This window comes from Mesoplodon mirus, assembly GCF_964341445.2.
Source record: "Mesoplodon mirus genome assembly, chromosome: 10".
In the NCBI taxonomy this organism is placed as follows: Eukaryota; Metazoa; Chordata; class Mammalia; order Artiodactyla; family Ziphiidae; genus Mesoplodon; species Mesoplodon mirus.
This window is the reverse complement of record NC_138986.1, coordinates 22,331,807-22,354,407: the sequence shown is the minus strand read 5'-3', so window position 1 is coordinate 22,354,407 and position 22,601 is coordinate 22,331,807. Positions and strand designations below refer to the sequence as shown.

At 36.0% G+C, this 22,601-nt stretch overlaps 1 protein-coding gene across 1 annotated transcript in view; it reads left to right on the top strand.

Annotated features, from left to right (window-relative positions):
- The window catches only part of ADGRG6 (adhesion G protein-coupled receptor G6), a 138,056-nt gene that overhangs the window by 83,816 nt on the left and 31,639 nt on the right, over positions 1 to 22,601 (top strand). Inside the window, exons 7-17 of the mRNA XM_082633768.1 lie at positions 964 to 1,049; positions 4,005 to 4,057; positions 5,109 to 5,171; positions 8,557 to 8,699; positions 11,643 to 11,754; positions 13,026 to 13,090; positions 13,685 to 13,895; positions 15,330 to 15,501; positions 16,872 to 17,012; positions 19,266 to 19,385; positions 21,041 to 21,086. Coding sequence (XP_082489894.1) covers positions 964 to 1,049; positions 4,005 to 4,057; positions 5,109 to 5,171; positions 8,557 to 8,699; positions 11,643 to 11,754; positions 13,026 to 13,090; positions 13,685 to 13,895; positions 15,330 to 15,501; positions 16,872 to 17,012; positions 19,266 to 19,385; positions 21,041 to 21,086 — 1,212 coding nt within the window. The remainder of the gene's footprint in view (positions 1 to 963; positions 1,050 to 4,004; positions 4,058 to 5,108; positions 5,172 to 8,556; positions 8,700 to 11,642; positions 11,755 to 13,025; positions 13,091 to 13,684; positions 13,896 to 15,329; positions 15,502 to 16,871; positions 17,013 to 19,265; positions 19,386 to 21,040; positions 21,087 to 22,601) is intronic.

Here is a 22,601-nt window from a genome sequence, read left to right as displayed (position 1 = left end):
GGCTGGTCAGTTTGATTTTCATTTTAAAAAAAAAGAAAAAAATATATATATGGCAGACTACTTTAAAGATTGCATGCTGCCACCCCCCCCCAAAAAAAGCTGAACCTCCTTCTGACATAGGATTTTCTTTTAAAAGCGAGTCCAGTTAAAATTCCATCTGCAATTATTCTTTCTTTTTTCCCCCTTTACTTGACACAAATGACTACATTTATAGAATTTTGATAAAATCTGGTGAAATACAACCCAATAACTTAATAGAAGTAATTGCTTTAGTGGAGAGGGGAAAGAGGACAGAGGATAAGGGGCTGTGGGCCAAAAATATGTGATGCCTGTTCTTTTCCAAATTAAGTTCTGCCCATCATCTTACTCAAGTTTTCACATTCCAAACTATCATTCTTCATAATATAGAAAAAAGGATAATTTTTTGTTACAAGAAATCAAATTGTACCTGAAAAATCACCATTTTACATACAGGAGATTGAATTCTATAGAATTAAAAAATACGAAGAAACATATGCAGGTGATAATTTAGAAGCAATGTAAACATATGCAGGTGATAATTTAGAAGCAATGACTTCATAAGAGTAAACTAAATGATAACTATTTCTAAAAAGTTGCAAAGGTCAATGAGAATGAAGTTAAAATATCTTGTAAATTTTCTCTGCGGTACGCGGGCCTCTCACTGTTGTGGCCTCTCCCGTTGCAGAGCACAGGCTCCGGACGCGCAGGCTCAGCGGCCATGGCTCACGGGCCTAGCTGCTCCGCTGCATGTGGGATCTTCCTGGACCGGGGCACGAACCCATGTCCCCTGTATTGGCAGGCGGACTCTCAACCACTGCGCCACCAGGGAAGCCCAAGGCGTTTATTTTAAATTGTATGAAATCATGTCCTTGTAAATGTAAGTTGATAAGTATATGACTGTAAAGTATAATTAATGGACTAAATCTTATTTCCAATGGACAGATGGAAGTATTTATAGAATTTATATAGAAATTCAAAACATCCTTCATCACCCCGAGGCAAAAGTGCAGAGCAAGGTGGCCGAATGGGTAAGTGAATTGTAAAATTTCTTTATTGGCTTTAAACCTTTAATCTCTGGAAATCTGGAAAAGACTCTACTGTCTAACTGAATCCACAGATCATACTGAAACATAGATACTGTTCATCATAAATGTATGTATAGATATATAAGTGAGATATTGCACTTTTGAATAGAAAGAGAGATACATTTGAATAAGGACAAGAAACTGAGCCTAATAGACTATTATGTCAAATAAGAAAGGCGCCCCACAAATGGAAAAGTGTTTTGAGAGGTATCTTTATTTACTGTTATATCCATACATTTTCAGCACGTTGTTTTTGTTTTGTTTTTTTTTAAAGCAGTGAAAGTAGATTTTATTCAGTAACCACTGACAGTAGGAGAACGTGCTAAGCCCCTTTCTGATTTGTGCAGAGGTGACTGGAGGTTTTAAAGGAACAGTGAAGGTGGAGGGAGGAGGAATGGCAGGGACTTGAACAGAGTCAGGAAAGTAAAAAATTACAAAAAAGTGGGAGGGGTGGTTGGTCCATAAGAAACGCTTCTGGGGTTGCTAACTGGTGCCTATCGAAGTTAGGCTCCTGCCCTCCCACAGAGACTGGGAGATGGGCCCTATCTTCAGGTGTTGGCTGGAACAACCAGTGAAATAATTCATTTGTTCATCACTGTTTTTAAAAATACATTTCTTATTTTTTTTATTTAATTGAGTGCTTGATTCAAAAACCACTAAGTATAAAAAGATATATCATGAATATCTTTCACCATCCTTGACACTCATCTGCCTGGAGGCTAACCTGTCTGCACAGAAATCACTGTTAGTTTTTCTTGGGTTTTTCAAGAACTTGTTTGTGGATGTAAAAGAAAATGACTATACATTCTTATTTTTTCCTTTTTATATTAAAAGTAGCATATTGCACACACCATTCCACACTGTACTTATTTTTGTTATTGCCAGATTTGCAGTATCAGTACACAGAGACCGTCCTTATCGTTTTTTTAAAAAAACAGGGTACAATATTCCATTATGTGGCTCTCTAGTCATTTATTTAACAAGTTTTCTGCTGGTGGATATTTGGGCTATAATTTATTTAACCAGTATTCTATTGGTAAAAATTTTGGTAATTTCCAATTAAAAAAACCCTAAGCATTTTATTTTCTTATTTTTCTTACAAATACAGCCTAAGGATTAAAAAAATTTTTCTTCTTCTCTATAACAATATCAAAAATTTAACTTTCCATAAGTTTCTATTTTTTCTATTATGTTATTTCCTATCTACAGCATACTGTGGGACCGTGTACTGTTTTTATGTACTACTACAGTTCAGACAACTTTTGTGAAAAAAGTCATTTGTCATTTGGGTATACATTCTGAAGTAAGAAAAATGGGTTTTCATACATGGTAGCTGTCTAATAAGTGTGTCCTTGGTAGCAAAAGAAAGTTAAACCGTACAATGAGAGGTAGTGGTGATAATACTTTATACATACATATATATGTTTATATATAGATAGATATTGATATAGATAGATATTTGAAGAATGGTAGGAAAACATAGTCTTATTTTTAAAGGCAAGAAAGGGCTTTACTGAATGAGTATAATCTTGCATTTTGTTTTCTTTCCAGCATTCTTCTCTCTGCTTTTTTAAAGTCAGAATGTTTTCAAAAGATAAACTTCTATTTTTAAAATTTATTTTATTGAAGTATAGTTGATTTACAATGCTGTGTTAGTCAAAATATAAAATTCTTTATTTTCATTCTCAAAGGAACCACTTCTAATATTATTAATTCTGTAAATTAGCATTCATTGGAAAGTTTGTGCTTTAGACAAGGTATAATTTTACATTTATATTTATTTCATGCATGGTTTTCAACATAACATCATTTTTATCTGAAGCTAAACTTTAATGGACACTTTTCCGTTAAGGTGTAAGATACCAGAGCAGATATTTGATAATAGGAAAATATATTTCATATTATTACTATTTTATATTATTGTTTCATATTATTACTATCTCATACTGTTTCATATTATTACTATTTATAATTTAAAAATAATTTAATGCTTCTTGCCAGAATTTCCTAGAATTTACATTCATTTTAAAAATGCTTACAAGGAAGGCTAAACGTGTGTATGAAACAGGACCTAAAAAACTCTTTGGAGGAGATATATAAGTAAGAGAATTTAGTGTCAGTAAAGAAATGGTGGTCTGTGATTGTATTAGACAATGCATATGGGAGGTTTTTATTTATACTGAGAGGAATCCATTGCTTCATTAAAAAGTCTGGTGCTGAGACCCATAAAAATTTTTAAATGACCACATAACAATTATAACACAGTTCCCCATAATGTTGAACTTTTTTGTTCTTTTAAAGGTTTATATTGTTAACTTATAATTTTTCTTACTACTAATATTCTTCTGAGATGGTAATTGCTAGAAAAACATATGTTCATGCATTTCAGTGTTTGTTGAATGAAGAATATAGAAGGTGTGTACTGTGCTCATCTTCCCTGTGTACCCTATTGCAGCTAAGTTTTCAGTGTTACAGCTCATTTGAAGATCCATTACAGAGAAAGCCCTTTATAATATGGGCTAGAGACGAACGTATAGTGTTTGCAGGCAGACGAGACTTGGGTTCCAATCTGGGATCTGCTACTTCTTAGTTGCAGCTTGGTCGAGCTATTTCATCTCTGTGAAGCTCAGTTTCTTCGTGTAATGGGTGGGAGGACAGTGCAGATAATACCTATCTCATTAGTTGTGAGAATGAAGGAAATAACATTTGTAAGGTTCTTGGCATACAGTGATCTAGTAACTGTTATCTGTACTTTCTTTCACTGCTCTAGCTCTTTGGAATTTTCCCAGGGTCTTATTTCAGTAACACTTTATGGGAGAGAAGAAACTGGATTTAAATTTTTTTAAAAAATTATTTAAAAGTATTACTCAAACTTATCCTTTTCTATTGTATTTTCAGCTCAATTCAACCTTCCAGAATTGGAACTATACTGTTTATGTGGTTAATATCAGGTAAATGACAGAATAAATTGAGAAATAAAAAGTAGTGTCTAATTTAATACTTCTGTCTCCCTCTCTCTCTCTCCCTCTCTCTCTGGTTATTCCTGCACACACATACATGTAAGTACAGACATACACACACACCATATTCATAATCTTTCTAAAACAACTCTATATTATATCATTTCTTTGCACAAAAAGTTTCAGTGATGCAGCAATGGTTTTAAAAATTTTGATTGTAGATCCCAATCATTTTTAAAAATGTAGTTTGTACTTCCAAAATATATCTGTGATTTTAAATAAATTGTATATATGCATGTGTGTATATTACTTATCCAATATATTATGTTATAATGTATCATAAACTGAGAGGATAATTAAATATAAATGGAAGTTCTGTTAGTTGCTTCTCACACCCCAGTAGATCATCTAGAGCACCCCCTGGGTTGCATGCACCCCAGTTTGGAGACCATTTTTCTACAAGATAAGACATCTACAGTCTGATTGCAACTTGGCTTTTCAAAATTATCTTTCACTAATCTTCTATTTAAACACTCCACTGAATCTCTAGCAGATATTGTCATTCACCTGTCTTCCTCTGCACCTTGTTTTTACAGTTTTATACTTAAATTAGTTTCTAAAGTGTATTTGATGAACCCTAAACATGTTTTCTGTGAACCTAAGAGATCAACACAGAAAAAGGGATCAAAAAGTCAAATTAGTTCAGGAGCTAAATTATTAAACAAACTGAAGCAAGTTTCTGTATATCCAAGCATCTCAGGTTCTTTCGTGTACTGATATGCATCATATGAATATGAATCTTAGAGAGAGAGAGAAGGCACTTAGCTGTCAAGCTTTATTTGGCCATGGAGCTGTTTTGTCTCAGGCATATGAAAGAACAAGGACCTCAGAGCACACATTTGCAAACAATGACTTAGAACGTCCTTTCTGCCTCTTTCTCTCACGTCCTCAAATTTTGTTGTTGATCCTGCAGTCCTCAAATTTTGTTGTTGATCGTGCAGCAGACGAAGCTGATAATGAATGTACTTATTTGTATTTTTAGTTTTCACCTGAGCACTGGAGAGGACAAGATTAAAGTGAGGAGAAGCATTGTGAATGATCAAAGGTAACGCTGACAAAGTCTTGCAGAAAATGTAACATCTTTTCTCTTGCTCTCTGTTTTGACTGTCTGGTAGAGAAATGAAATCAGTGAGGTAGGAGAGAAACATTTCAATCCAGTGGCACATTTAAATTATGTCTTTAGCTCTAGTGGACAGTCTTCTTTTTTTCCTGTAGTTAAAACTGTAGTATAGCAGACTGGGTAGAAATGTACATCTGATAAAAAATAATTCAGAAGTAGAACATTTATTAGTTTTAGTATTTCCAGTTTATGATAACCAATTACCTCTTATTTGAAATTTCAGAGACCTTCAAAGAAAGAAAATAATTATAGTGTTATTTCAAGTAAGGTACTTATGTAAAATAGCATCTAATAATATGGGTAATAGATGCTGAAATATTTTCAGCATTCAAAGCCATCAGCTAATTTTCTGAAGTCTTCATTTTTAAATTTATATCAAGGTCATGACTTATGCAGGCAGGTAATTTAATGGATATGTTCACCATATGTAATAGTTGGCATTTAAAGGCCAACTGTTCTTTAAAAATAATGTAAACTCCTAAATGAAATAAATGTAGTTGTGTTCAGGTAATATATTGCATCTCCGCAGAATAAAAAAATGAGTTGAAAAGCAAAAGTTCACATCTCTTACTCAGTTTCAATTGACTGAATTAATATTATGTATTTACAACTATAATGGTGGAATATATCTCTTTTCAGGTGATACATTCTTACTATAAGGAGCTAGTAATAAAATTTCATATGAGAGTTGACTAGAGAGATTTCTTATTTTTTTTCTTTTTCTATTCGGCATTAGAAAAACACGTCTTTAAGGTTATATTTCAAACTTATTTCTGTAAGTATTCAACAGACTGGATTGGGCCATCTGGTTAGGGAAAGTTGTTTTTTATTTTCTGGAATTGTTCCTTTTCCTTTGTGATCTAAAGAACAAATAATGTATTTTAACACTGTATTCTTGATGGTAACAGGACTTTTCTCCTCTATTTAGACAAATAATTTCTTTTTTCCAAACCTTACTGCTAGATTATATTGAGCCTTGAATAATGGATCCAGCAATTATCTGGATCCCTTTGCTGGACACTTTGTCTTGCAGTTGTGGCAGCCCTAGTTCAGGGTATCTCCAATGGTATACCCTCTGCAGAGGGCTCAAACTCAGATTCTAACAGTGCAATTTTATAAGAAGAGCCAAATAACATATTTCTCAGAAGTATAAATATATTAAGCCATTGCTTCTTGGAAGCATAATCATCATCCTCATCCTCATCATCACTGTAACCTTCATTGCAGTTGTCTCCTTACATTTGCACAGCACTTTATGATTCCAAGCACTGTCACATTCACTGGCTCATTTGCTTCCCTCTCCCAATTACTCCCTGACATAGATAAGGCAGGTAACGTCCTGCCCTTTCAACCAGTGACAAAACTAAGACCCAGTGAATTACCCAAAATCAACCAACCAATATGAAAAGCCAGGATTTCTGACTTTGTGCTCCCATGTTGTAGTCCCACTTAAAGTGATTCTTCTACTACCTGACAATACTAAAATCAGCCATCATGAATATATGTCAGCACCTTAGAAACTTTTGTTCAAAAAACATTTAAATTCATGGAATCTCATGTTTCCTGTCTGTCAAACCAATGGGTAATTTTACAGAAAATTATAGGGAGAATGAACTTAGACAAAGTATACGGGAAAATCCACACATTTTTTTTTCTTTGGTATGAACTCCGGCATTGTTTTAAAATTTGTTCTTACTGGCTTTACCACCATTTCTTTCTTTCTGCTCGCTGTTTCTTTTATGTTCATGGATGAACCTTTATAGTCTCTCATAGTTTTTGTCCAAACAACAATCTACTAGTCTTCACGCTTTTTTCCCAAACTTTTCTTTCAATTGGGTTGTAACACTTAACACAGACCCTAGCTTTAGATAATGCTATCATACTCTATTACCTAGACAGACAGGAAACCAAAGCTGCAGAGACTGGTTTATTCAAATAAAGAACAATTGATAGTAACAACAGATAGAACTGGACTTTACAGAACCATAAAATAGTTTCAGTTTCCAGGATGAGAGGAAAGCAACACAGATAAGACCTGTGAAAACGCACGGTCATTCTTGAATTGCTGAATTTGGGTCAGTACCATCCACATTGTACTGTGTTCTCAATATTCAAAGGAAGTGAAAGGTCATATTCCCAACTATAAGTTCTCAGTTACTGGAGTGGCAAAGGTTAGTTTCCAACAATAATTTAATCAAAGGATACTTGAACAAATTATTAAGCTATCACAATTCACCATTATATTTCACATCTATGTTTGTCTCATCCTGAAATATGACTCACATATGAACATGAAGCAGTAAATGATTTTAGAGATAAATAGCTTCTCAGAGTGAATTATGAGAATTATGAAGTATGTTGTCCTTGAGATTAGCACAGATAGTTAGGGAAAAAATAGGGCCACTTTTAAATTTCACCTAACCTTGAATAGCAAATATTTCAATTATTTTTCTTTTTTTAAGCATCACAAATATGTTAATACTCTATTTCATTTATACTGATACCCACAGAATTTCATAAATAAAATATGCTACTGCCTCTCCACTGAAGACTTCATAGTAAAACAGTTCTACTGAGTTCACTTGGGCATCTTTTGATTTCTGCTCTACAGCTGTGATTACAATTGAACAGAAAATTATATTACTTCAAATTGTAGAACCAAAGTTTTGGTGGGGCTTTTAGGATATGTCTCTGCTTCCCATAGAGATATTTTCTTTTTAAAGACATGCAGGGTCAGGCAGTCTATAAACTTCTTCAGTGATATGCTGACCAATCACTGGGTGAATTTCAAGTACTTATTTTGTAACTTTTCAGTGTACAAAGTACTAGTAAATGCTTCCTGGAGATAGAAAATCATTTATCACAATTCTGGAGAAACTGTAATGTATTTGTAAACAAAAACACTTAATAATTTCAAAAGTTAAAAGTTTAATCAGATTAGTTGAAATTCTAATTTTTCTTGAAAAACTTTACTTTTTTGCTTTAAAGAAACAATATGGAATTAAGCACAAATATGGCCTTTCTTGCATGTATGCTATAAAACATTACTTAAAAATATTTCTCAAAAGAAATGGGGTGATATGATAGATAATACAGGCAGTATCTTATAAAATCTATTCATATTGAGATTTTTTTAACATTATAATTTGTGCAGTGGCAGAAGTCTTTGAGTGCCTTGGCATATTTCTTCAGTCACAGCACTTTATGGTCACCCTCTTACTACCATATCCAAATGTTCTATTTTTCCACCCAAAAAACAACCAACTGGTCAATAGCACCAACAACAATTCTATCGGAATTGTTTTCCTAGGTTGGTGATTTGGGCCCTTCTAGTTTACAATGCTACCAACAGTCCTGATTTAGAAGGAAGAACCATTCAGCAGAAGCTCTTAAGAAATAATGAGTCCCTGGATGAGGGCTTGAGGCTACACAGAGTGAACGTGAGGCGACTGGGTAAGTGCCTTTACTTTTTTTATAATATGTGTTTTATGTGACTACTATCCAGGTTTAATTGAAACAACAACAAAAATATTCTTCCTTTGTGTGTTTGCTTATTTAAAGCTATTTTTTTCTGATGATGAAATTCATCCTATTGGTGACATTGTTAATAAATGGGTGACAAGGTTAGCATAAAAGGTAGTACCTTGATACCTGTGAATCCAAGAGAATGAAAGAGGCAGATGAAAGTTTATACCCTATTTTAGGAACCTATTATGAAAATACTAAGAATATGCGCAAAATGCCAAGATAACCTTGAGCAGAATTGGCTTCAACTTTAGGAATAAAGAGAGTTTGTGTGTGTGCATTTGGGATCTTTAATGAGGTAAACCTTATAAAAGACTATTTCTTGTTATAAAACATCCTCTTCTCTTATGTTCTCTGTCTCCATTAAAGATACCACTGTCTTTGCTGGAATAGGCCAGGAATCTGGGAGTTATCCTGGACCTAGATTCAGTTCTCACCTGGACGCCATTCACATCCTAAACTCCAGCCACAGGTGTGGTGCTTCGAGCACCTCCCCAAACTTTCAGTGCTCTTTTCTCTGTCTTTGCCCACACTTCTCTCCTCTCCTCTCACTGCCCACCTGATGATCACCTATATAGTATTAAGGACAGTCCAAAGTCACCTCTTCTATGAAGCTTTTTCTGACATCATCATGTACGAATAGATATCACTGTCTTGGAGACTCCACTTCAAGCTGTCCACAGACCTAAAGCACCATACACATTAGAAGACCCTTGAATTTGACTGGACTTGTTTGTGTTCATATATATATTTTCTTTAAACAGGAATTTCCTCTGGCTTGAGAACACATCTTATTTTTCTAACACCCTCACTTCCTACCTCCCCCCAGCAACCAGCATATCCCCCAGCCCTTAAATACCTGAATAAATAAACGAATGGGGCTTGATGGGCATACTTTAGAAAAGTAAATGATCAAAATATGGATAACAAAAAATAAAGTTATCATTCTAATGTTATAATGACAGTTGATTAGGTATATTAGTAGAGCTCAAAAGAAAGGGAAACTTTGACACATTTCCTTATACACACAGGCAGGAGGTTGAAGTGGGGGAAGCAGCTATTCCTCAACCTCTAAGAGCAGGATTATGACTGAGGCCAGAATCACAAAGTAATAAAGAAGCAGGCGTCTTTGCTTCTGTGAGAAACCACCCATCTCTAATGTGTCAACATACACAGTTACGGTCAGCCCCCCATTTCCACGGGTTCTGCATCTGTAGATTCAACCAACCTTGGATCAAAAATATTTTGGGGGCGCTTCCCTGGTGGCGCAGTGGTTGAGAGTCCGCCTGCCGATGCAGGGGACACGGGTTCGTGCTCCGGTCTGGGAAGATCCCACATGCCGTGGAATGGCTGGGCCCGTGAGCCATGGCTGCTGAGCCTGCATGTCCGGAGCCTGTGCTCCATAACAGGAGAGGCCACAACAGTGAGAGGCCTGTGTACCGAAAAAAAAAAAAAAATTGGGGGGAAAAAATTCAGAAAGTTCCGGAAATCAAAACTTGAAATATGCATTATATTTAAAACTATTTACATAGCTTTTACACAGTATTTGTTATTATAAGTAATCTAGCAATGATTTAAAGTATACAGGAGGATGTGCATAGGTTATTGCAAATATTACACCATTTTACACAAGGGACATGAGCTTCCTCGGATTTTGTTATCCTGTGTGTGTGTGTGTTGGGGGGGGGGTGTTTCCTGGAACCAGTCCCTCGAGGATACTGAGGGATGGATATATAAGGAACTCGTTGAGGTTAAAGAATGTAAATCATCATTATCGTCATCAACAACAGCAGTTTCTGAGTCTCTGTGGGGAAATGCTTGCTTATTTAATAAACAGAGCTTCTTGGGGATGAACAGAGTACCAACGCTGCCCTTTCACACATAAGGGGCTCCACAGAGAAGGAGCTTGACGAATGGTAGTTTGTACGTGACAAAGGAGCCTCATGAGGACCAACCTTATCTCTGTCCTCAGAGGCTGAGGAATCCCTGAACAGCTCTGTCTGCATACTTAGACAAGTCATTTATACCACTCAATTTAAATTCTGTACTTTATTATTCTTCTGCAAGTGGGTCTATGAAGAAAAATTTCCACCAATTGGGAAAAAGCCTCAGAATATAAATGGGAAAGTTATTTAAATGTTCAGTTGGTGACTACAATACTGGTTCCCAGTAGTCTTAGTGTAACTTACTATTTTTCACCACTGAAATACGAGATTTTGTTGTTACTATTGATATAGTACTTTTATTTTGATTTGTTTAAGTGTAAAATCTGAGTCATTTATGTCATAAAACTCGCCTGGAGAGTTTTCAAACAACAGGTGGGATGATTTGAAGATGAAGGCATGTGTGTAAGATGTGTGGCCTACAGGTGTCTTCTTGTCATTCCCCCGGCAAACTTCCAGGTTAAAGATGTTTTCAGAGCAGCTAGAAAATGTTTCCATAAAATATGCTGGCAACTCAGTGACAACACTATTGAGGCACTGTTTTATAGGCTTTCCCCTTTGAAAAAGATTAAATTACATTTTGAATTTTTCAGGACAGTTTTCATTTTATGTAGTGTTTTTTTTTAATAAACCTCTATTTTACTAATTTTATCTACTAATTTACATTAGAATGATATTGTAAATTTCATGTTTATACTTGCATAAGTGTGTTTTTTTATTTGATAGTTTTGTAACATGTAATTTAAAATATGAAATGTAGTTAACATTTATTTTTCATAACTTCTAAACTTTACAAATTCTGAACATAAAAACCTAGTATTTTAGTATTGCATGGAATAAATACCTAATTACCAACATTGTTGTTTTGTTCTCATCTTGCACCTCTAATTTCAAAAAATAGGTTAATATTTCTCATATTTTCACATAGGTATATGTCATGATGATGAGGACCCCAAAGGCTATAAATGGCCAGCCATCCAACCTTCTGTATACAATGCTCCCTGTCCAGGGAAGCCGGGCTTCTATGCTTCACGGACATGGTAATACTTTCTCTTTTTTTTAATATTTATTTACTTTATTTATTTATTTGGTTGTGCCTTGTCTTAGTTGTGGCAGGTGGGCTCCTTAGTTGCGGCAGGCGGGCTCCTTAGTTGTAGCATGAGAACTCTTAGTGTGGCATGCGAACTCTTAGTTGCGGCATGCATGTGCGATCTAGTTCCCTGATCAGGGATTGAAACTGGGCCTCATGCATTGGGAGTGCGGAGTCTTATCCACTGTGCCACCTGGGAAGTCCTTGACTCTTGCCAGCAAATTCCATATAACCTACCTTCCCAGGGTTACAGGTGTTGCACCGTAGTTCCCATGCAGTGTATATTAATTGGAAAGAAGGGCGGGAATCTCTGTGTATGTCAAATCCATGTGAGGTAAAGACCAGACAGGTAGGTTACCAAGAAAAGCCTTTTTTTATTTTCTCTCCAAGCAACATGCTAACTTAGGCTTCTCCAAAGAAAGACAGAGCAATTTGGAAACCAGAGGGTGGTTCTAGAATAAAGCACCTTATGTGTGGATGAACAAACTCACAGCCTCATAACATACGTCTGACATTCTGAGTCTTTTTAACTTTTTGGAGTGGTTATTGTTGGAAGGGGAAAGAGACAGTAAAGAGAATAAAGACAAGATCCAGGTTAGGGCAGTCTGCTAGTGGAGACTGTTAGGGTGTGGATTTTTCCTAAATATTGAATGGAAACCTCGGACATGTTGACTGCAGAGGATTCACCGAATAACAAGTCAGATCTAGTTCCTCACCCTCCACCCTCCTTCAGTTAGAGTTTTCTTGCAGGGAAATTCCGACACTGAAACTCCCCACTGCCAAAGAAAACCTTTGCCCCACTGCTTGGTTTGACACGTGGTGGAGAGGAAAGAAAGGGGCTTCAGAGCCTTGCGGACATGGATTTGAATTGTACCTCTTCCTGGCTGTGAGACCTTGGAACATTCCTTGAGTTAGCTAAGTCTATTTCTTCATCTCTAAAATGTGGATTATAATCTGCTTTACAGAGTTAAGTGAAATCAAAATGAGATTTTATAGGCTATTGCTAGTATTTTGTTTCCCTGGTGCATGCACCTGATTTTTTTTTTCCAATAAGAACTTTTAATATGAGTTTTATGTCAATGTATTATAGTCTTATCTTCAAATGAAACTTACCTAGATATTAAGGGAAATTCTAAAGCTTATTATTAAGTAATTTTTTCAGCTACAGTGTCATTTATGCCAAATATTTAAAATACCTTTTTTTGTTTGTTTGTTTTATAGTCATCATGACCCTGCCAACACATCTCTAGCCTACTGGGGTCCTCCTGATATCTCCAATTGCTCAAGTAAGTGAGAGATTTGTCTTCAGTTCTCAAAGGCAAAATGAGATGACCTCGAGCTTCATGGTTCTCATCCTCTTCAAACTTGTTCTTCTGTTCTGTGATACCACTGTAATATTAAAAGCTAAGCAAAGGATTGCTTCACTCACTTAAGATAGAAAATACTGTTTTGCCTCATTCTGACTTTCTGTTCTATTCATTCTGTAGGAGATTAAAAATAGTAAGAAAATTTTGGAGAAGAGAATATATAAATTGAAATTTGTATCAATGTTTTATAGTTCTGTATTTTTTTAAGCAGCAAGTATATACTTATTTAGTGATTCTGGGGGTATCTCTCTTAGAACCATTTGTGAATATTGGTCCCTCCAAGTTATTTACCTAAGTTGCTTAAAAGCACAATTTGTGTCTTACTAAAGAGAGAAATTAGTTTCTGAGTATAAAGAAATACTGTTGTCCTGTTAAAATTGTGGTAAGGGGTACACACAGGAAACCTGATTTGCTACTTTACTATGAAGTGAAATACCATACTGTGTTTTGGATTTCTGGAAATGCTCATAATACACAGATAAAACTATATGTTGTTCTTCTGCCATTTTTTAGGTGAAGCAAATGAAGTTGCCAATCAGATTTTAAATTTAACTGGTGATGGGCAGACGTTAAACTCAGCCAATATCACCAGCATCGTAGAACAGGTCAAAAGGATTGTAAATAAAGAAGAAAACATTGATATAACGCTTGGCTCAACTTTAATGAATATATTTTCTAATATCTTAACCAGTCCAGACAGAGACTTGCTTGAGTCTTCTTCTGAGTAAGTTTTTGTTTGTTTGTTTTCTTCTGGAGAGTAAAATTTATTGGATACACATGTTGTTATACAATTTCTCACAGATATGAATGCTTGGTGCCCAGCTTTCATAATTTAAATCTCTAGAAGATCCATTGATATTTCCCAAGATCATTCACAGAATGAACTTCAAAGTTCTGTTTTTGATTTTTTTTTTTCTGAGAAAATAATTTACAAATTGATTGGGATTGTCGATCTGGATAGATAATATAAATAGTCCCAGAAAGACATAATTGGTATTTCATTTTACATCTGAAAAATGTTAACTGGTGTTCATTCAAAAGATAAATTATTATATATATATATATATATATATATATATATATATATATATATATATATAAATTTATGACACTTTTTTTTGCTTGCAAAGGAGACACTTAGCAAACATTCAGCTCACATGTTTTAGGCATAACTTGGTCACTGTAGGTTACTATCCTACAGACTGTGACACAGAACTGCCACACCTTTGTAACTGTTATACTTCTGAAATGAAAATGCCTAGGGCAGGGTGAAATATACCTATTTTTACACAATTCAGTTTGTATCCAATTATTTCAGTTAGCATGTTAGTATTAAGATATTTAATTTTTTCTATTTCCTTCCTTTCAACCAAATTTCTTTGATGAAAATTTTGTCTTTGTTAAAATGTATTCCCTAACTTACCTTATGCACATAACAATTACAAACTTTTTTTACAGGGCCTTGCAATTCAAAAAAACTTTTTTTTTTTTTTTAAGATGTTGGGGGTAGGAGTTTATTAATTAATTTATTTATTTTTGCTGTGTTGGGTCTTCGTTTCTGTGCCAGGGCTTTCTCTAGTTGCAGCAAGCGGGGGCCACTCTCCATCGCGGTGCGCGGGCCCCTCACTATCGCGGCCTCTCGCTGCGGAGCACAGGCTCCAGACGCGCAGGCTCAGTAGCTGTGGCTCACGGGCCCAGTTGCTCCGCGGCATGTGAGATCCCCCCAGACCAGGGCTCGAACCCGCGTCCCCCGCATTAGCAGGCAGACCCTCAACCACCGCGCCACCAGGGAAGCCCTAAAAAATACTTTTATCATGTTATTTCCTTTGATTCTCACTCAGTTATGAAGTAGGAAGGGTATTTTTCATATGAGGAAAGAAAGGCTAAAACAGATGAAAAACAGAATATTTGTTTAGGATGACTTAATTGTTGCTTTTCCTTAAAGCATGTATTTCTCTTAAGGATGAATTTATCACCACGATTCAGTGTTTTAACTGATGTTATTGTGGTTTGGGGGAATGTTGTGGGTATTCATGTTAAGATGAAAAAGTTTAAGGACAATTTTATTTGGTTTGTATTTTGTCCTGCAGGAAATCACATGTGTGCAAGTAACCTAAAATATGTCACTTAACAGTGGTATTATTTGTCATTTCTTTAGAGCTTTAAAAACAATTGATGAATTGGCCTTCAAGATAGACCTACATAGCACATCACATGTGAATATCACAACTCGGAATTTGGCTCTTGGAGTATCATCTGTGTCCCCAGAGACCAATGAAATTTCAAATTTTAGCATTGGTCTTCCAAGCAATAATGAATCATATTTCCAGGTAATAAGCCAGTGGTTTCTTTAATTAATTAGATGAATTAAAATTGCTGATCATCTGCTGGTTGCTACTGCAATGAGATCTTAGTTCCAGGGGTGGAAGGCTAGTCCGAAGTTTGGCTAAGGTTAACAGCAGCAGTAACCATAAGGCATGTGGATGCAGAGAGGAGGTGTACTTTCAGTTTACCCTCTACAGGAGGTGATAGTGGAACTAAGCATTAAATTAAGAGTGAGTGCCACCCTACTGAGAGTGGGGTATGGGGAGTTGTTCAATCAGAAGATGTTTATTAAGGACCCAAAGGTGGGAAGATGCATGGTATATTCTCTTTGCCAGTGGTTCTCAAACTACATTATAATCACCTGGAGGACTCATCAAAACAGATTGCTGGATCCCATCCCCAGAGATTCTAATTTAGTAGATCTTGAGTGGATCTCCAAAATTTGTGCTTTTAACAAGTTCCCAGATATTGCTGGTACCGCTGGTCTGAGGATTGTACTTAGAGAACCAATGGTATAGAAGGCTAGGAATGGCAGATGATGAGAAGGCTGAACACGAAAACTAGGGTCTGATTAATGGAGATCCTCTCTGACCTGTTCAAGTGACACTTCAGCAAATAATTTTCAAGTTCCTACTGTGTGCTAGACAGTGTTAGCCACGTGGGCAAATGAAATGATTGAAGCATCACCCTTGACATGGGAGAACACAGACGTGGCGTTTAATGCTTCTTAACTGTGGAGATAAACCAAGATAGAATATTTTTAAAAATCTGAATATAAGGAAGGACTTATTTTCCTACTTTGGACCAAAGGCTCTTTTGGGCAATTCTATTTCACATTTTAAGAGTGAAACTGTGGTCAGCCTCCGTCTCATTTCAAGCCCATTTGCAGGAAAACACCCTTTGGCTTGATCTGTGGGTTCAGTAAAAATGGTACCCAAGAATGTTCAGAAAACTTCAGCTGCTTCCTCTATGCAAAGATACTCATTCTCAGCAATCAAACAAATTAACTCGTCTTTTTTTTTTTTTTTTTTTTTCCTGGTAGTTATTTTTCTGGCAGTGTGTTTTGAGAAAAGCTCAAAATCTATTAAGTGTAAATCTAATTCTTATACTTGAAAATGGCAACTGATTTATAGATTTCTCAGTTTGTGTTTAGTTAAAGTTGGTGCATATCCCGTTTTGCCTATTTGCAAAATGCAAATGAGATCCAGGCCTTTGTCTGTAAGGGATTCAGCCTTGAGGACAGTGACTGTGGTGGAGGTCAAGGGGAGCCCTAGTCCTGGCCAAGTTGATGCTGGTAGTTGCTCTCCTGTGGAGTAAAGTTATTACTGCAATTTAAATATGATTACTCAACTGACATACTCTGTGTGTATGACAGATGGATTTTGAGAGTGGACAAATGGATCCATTGGCTTCTGTAATTTTGCCTCCAAACTTGCTTGAGAACCTGAGTGAAGAAGATTCTGTATTAGTTAAAAGAGCACAGTTTACTTTCTTCAATAAAACTGGACTTTTCCAGGTAAGAGTTCATTAAATTATTATTTTTGAATCATAAATTGAGTTTCATTGCTCAAAAGGAAAGATAAAAGTTCAGATTTCTTGAAAGTACATCAAGAAGTATAGAAAAATTAATCTACTGTATTTTCAAAACTGAAAAATTTTAACATAACTGTTTAAATATTTTATTTTAGATAATTATATGCTTATTAATAGGATGTGTTCATTTAAGGTTTTTAAATAAATCAGATTAAGACTTGCATGATACAATTAGAAATGGAATTTGTGGAGAAGTTATTATTTATTATTTCTTTTGTTAAGTATTTTATGCTCTCCAGCAATTTAGATCTTCAGAGTTAAAGAAATTGTGTGCCAAAGGAAAGATTTTTTTTTTTTAATTCAGCAGGAAGCACTGTTTACATAATGAGCAGCATTCTTGGCTTTAATCAGTTTTCCCATTAGTATTTCAAATGGCCTTTGGCCTTCCCACATCCCCTGAGTAGGGTGGCATTGTGCTGAGCACATATTATCATTTTTATTGGCATCATTTCCAGATACTAGAAAGTCCCCTGCCAGCAAACACTGGTGACCTCTGGTTGCCTTTGAAAGTACAACTCGTTCTGAGCAGTTTCACTGAGCCCTTTCAATAAAATTTACCTATTAAACTGAAGATACCTGTGTATATCAAACAGTGTGACTTATGTAAGAGAGAACTGCAAGTTTCAAAGCCAGTAGAAATGTTTTTAAAAGACTTGTGCCATACGTCATGTTTAAAGGAATGGCAAAGGAGGCTACAGGGAAGTAAAAGGAGGACCGTGGAATCATTTACAAAAATTTTAAAATGTTATGAGCAAATGCTTTAAGAACAAGCTATATAAAATTTTTGAGCAGATTAAGAATGTAATTACATGCAATTGCTCTGAAGGATTTAATAGCTACAGACACATAAAACTGCATTTGTTAAAGCTATTTGAGGCTTATAACAATGTCGCCTTTAAAAATAATGCAAGAGAACTTCCCTGGCAGTCCAGTGGTTAAGACTCTGCACTTCCACTGCAGGGGACAGAGGTTTCCCTGGTTGGGGAACTAAGATCCTGCATGCTGTACAATGCCGCCAAAATAATAATAATAATAATAATACGAAAAATGTAGTAGGTGTTAGATGATATGAATGGAGGGGAGGGGGCCATTGAGAGGAGAGGTGGAGCCCAGCGGAGGAGTTGGGAGAAGTCTTAGCTTTGTAAGAATCTGTCACAGTTTCATTTTGAGTCTCTTCTCACGCGATCATTTCTTTCTCCTTTGGCATCTCCCAATCAGCGACATTATTAGGAAACATATGCTTGGTTTTTAAAGTAAATTTATAGCAGAGTGAAAAAAATGTAAGGGTTCTATGGTACTCCCCTCACACAGGGAACAGCATAAGAGTATTTTTAAAGGAAAGGCTGGCGATCCCCAAGTCATAGCCACTTTATTGAGAGAGACCACACAAATGTAATAAAAAACCATATTCTGGATTCTGAGAACTAGGTAGCATTTAAGGAATCCTGTATTATTCCAAAACAGCTGATTTATAAGCTGTGGTAGAGAAATTCAGGAGGCTCAACAGGAAACACAAAGGGAAGGAGAAAGTGGTGATGGTCTTGCTGGAGAAACAGTCTACTGGTCCCAGTCATTTTGCAGCACAGATTCACTAATTTGACTTCCTGACATCCTTATCTTTGAAGTGGTAGCTACAGATGCCGGCAAGTGTGCAGTCAGAGACGTAAAAGTTCTGGTGGGGCTTTAATCCAGTAGACTTACATTTAGGTTTACGTTAGTAAACACTCAGACTGTTGTCATGGACATGAAAGATGAATTGATTTTTATTTTTCACACCATATTTCCTTGGTACTTCTCTAAAGGAAAACAACTTCATTTATTTTTTAGGATAGGGAAATGATCTAATTATTTCATACCTTTTTATGAGTGTGTATTTTTTGTGGGTTTGCATTGTTTCAGATTTTAACTGGTTGGCATCAGCCACCACAGTGAAGAATGAAGTTTTATGAACATCGCCTTAGAGCGTTGGCTCATACTGTTCCCTCAATGTATTTATTATAATAAGGGAAATAGCAGAGCTCTTTCAGGAAAGCTAGCAATTTGATCTTATAAACAGGATGTTCTATAACTGAAGATCTTAAGTGTAAAAAGTGCTGACAGATTGCTTAGTTTGGAGCACCAAAATAAAATAAAAGCGTGTACTTCTGACTAATACACATTTTTTTTTCTTTCAAAGGATGTAGGAACCAAGAAAGGCACCTTAGTGAGTTATGTGATGGCATGCAGTATTGGAAACATTACTATCCAGGGTCTGAAGGATCCTGTTCGAATTAAAATCAAACATACAAGGACTCAGGTAAGGAAAAGCTACAAATAGCCATGGAACAGAGGCAGACTGTTTGATAGCACTGTGGGGCCTTTTTTAAAATATATGATTAGAAGTAACTAGGACTTTTTTTGCAGGGGGCAATTTTCCACAAAGGCAAGACCAGCTAGTCAGGTAGTGCCGTAATGTCGTGGTGCACAGTGGCGGCAGGGCAGGGACGGGATGGGGGGAGTTAGTCTTGTCTAGGACTCAGTCATCTGAAGGAGAGTAAGAGTGAAGGAAAGGATCACACCTTTTGAGAAACAATGTGTAATTACTTCAGCTAACTTAGATGTAGATGCATGGCACAGTTGTGTCATTAAAGGTTGTGGTTGTCTTTTTAAAGTCAGAGATGACTGAAACTAGGAAAGCAGAAGGGAAATGGGAGAAACAGAAGAGGGCTGACATTTTTTGAGAGCTTAGCAGTTGTCTAAAATCTTGGCAAATGTTGTGCTTTTTTTTTTTTTTTTTTTTTTTGCTTCATTACCCTTGCTGTCATCTGTTTATTTGATAAAATTATGTGGGGTTCTTATTGTCTTAAATGGCCCAACCACAGTTTTCCCCTGATTTATAGAGGGTCCCAGTCATGATTTGACCATTAGGCAGGCAGGAAGGCAGGCGGGAAGTGAGCTGGCTGATAAGGACTAAGGCTTGGAACTGAAGTCCTCTAAGAATTAGCCCTGCTTTGTCACGAAAACTCTGAGACTTCCCTGTTCTACCCTTTGGCCTCCTTTGTTTCAGCTCCTTCATCTATAAAAAAAGATTTTATTGTGGTAAAATATACATAACATAAAATTTACTATTTTAACCATTTTTAAGTGTATAGTTCTGTGGAATTAAATACATTCATGTTGTTCTGCAACCATCACTACATCCATCTCCAGAACTTATTCATCTTCCCCAACTGAAACTATGTCCCCATGAAACAACAACTCCCGTCGCCCCTCCCGCAACCCCTGGAAACTGCCATTCTACTGTCTCCAGGAATTTGACTACTCTGGTATCTCATATAAGTGGAATCATACAGTATTTGTCCTTTTGTGACTGGTTTATTTCACTTGGTATTTTCAAGTTCCATCCATATTAAAGCATGTGTCAGAATTTCCTTCCTTTTTAAGCCTGGGTAATATTCCATTGCATACACATACACACACACACACTCACACACACACACACACATTTTGTTTATCCATTCATTCATTGTTGGGTACTTTGGCTGTTTCCACCTTTTAGCTATTGTGAATAATGCTGCTGTGAGCATGGTTGTACAAATATCTGTTTGAGTCCCTGCTTTCAGTTCTTTTGGGCATATACCTAGTCATAAAGGAGAGTTTTGAAGATGAAGTGAAATTTTAGTGTAAAGAGCCTTGCTAAATGCTGAGAATTGCACTTTATGATGAGACATAATTAGTAACCTGCAGATAAATGGTAACCTGATTCCTCTGGAGTTATAGTTGATTTCCATTTGAAGTCTGTGAGGGCAAACCCCTAAACTGCCTGCCGTTCTTTGGTCATATTGCCATGACTAATTATGACCTATCTCTTTGTGAAAACCTTAGCATTTTTACTCTTTGCCATGTTCAAATTGTATGATTTTTCATTTATTTTAAACACAATTTCACATGTTTGTTCTTATGTTAATATAGGAAGTGCCTCATCCCATCTGTGCCTTCTGGGATCTGAACAAAAACGGTAAGTTTTAAAATATTGGCTGTCTTAATAACAACTGAATTTTCAACATTGTTAGACACCCCCATTTTCTTTAATTCCATCCCAAATCAGAGTGAGTCACAATGTAAGTGTGAGGGCAACTGAGCTGCAAAATTTAGTTTAGGTAGCTTGGGAAGCGAATTCTAATTTCTGTAACTTTTTCTTCATTGCAAGAAGAAATAGGCAGACTTGACTTTTTTTTTTTAAACAAACCACCTCTGATTTCAGTTATTTATAAACTATAGCATACATTTTTATTGCTACTTTTAGATGAATGTCAATATACATTTGACCACATTCTTCTAGGACACTTCTGAGGAGAGTATTTGATGTGCACAAGGCCTGCAATTTAAAATCCAGCTTCCAGACCACAGATTATGGGGGGAAACCGTGTTAGAGGATTGTAACTCTAGGAATGGTTATAATGGATACGTGCTACTTGAAAGAATTGAACTGCCTCCAGAATGACATTTGACAGTCAAGAGAGAAAGGCAGAATTAAGGGTAATCACGAGGTGTGAAGTGTGGAGATGTCTGTGAAGGGAAGAGAAGTGACAAAACCGCCCACCTCTGCCCTATAAGGGTCACCTTCCCTTGGGGTTCCCCAATGGGATTATGGTGGCCCAATCAAACAAGCGCCAGTGCAGGCTGCTCCTCAGAACTGTAGCCTGAAGTTGTCCCATACGTCTTTTTTTGATACTCCTATCTTAGCTGGGAAGTTTTTGTTGTTGTTTGGTTTCTAGTTGCACTTCTGAGAAGATCCTGACTTATTAGCTACATAGTTAAAAATGATATCACCTTGTAGTCTTAAAATACTCTTCAAATGTATGAGTTGTTCATATTCCATAGCCTATCGTAAAAGTCAGATAAGATGTGTTAAAGGCATTTATAGTAAGTTGTCTCTGTGCATGACTGCTTTGTACATAATAGCATGTTCCAAGGAAGCTGACCTTCTTTGTTCTCATGTCTTCACAGAGATGTAGATTGACCAAGGGGGTAAAAAATTGTGCTGATCTCTAGAGACTTTGTTAGTATATAACATATTTGAAAAGTGATATTCTTTTTATGGAAGTTGACTTTAAAATGTATTAAATAAATTATATATCAATTCATATATTAATATATTTATGTTAAATATATATTTATATTACACATAATCTATTAAATAAATATGTCTATAAATATACTTAAATAAGTAAAATACATGTTAAAATATTAAAATGTATTAAAATGTAAAAATTGAATTTTTTGCAGACCCCTGAAGCACTTCAGTAGAACACTGTTGAAAACCACCACCTAATCTCTGACTGCCCACCTATCACTAACATTCTATGATCCCAGGAATCGAAATTATTCCGTGTATTAGCAGCTTTCAAGATAGTATCCATTTAACAGATAAACTGCAAAGCAGAAGAGTCTGAGGCATATTTCCCCAAGGGAAAGCTATCCATTACAGAGAAGGAACTGACCTGCTGTTATTTTCACACTGTTTGTTGAC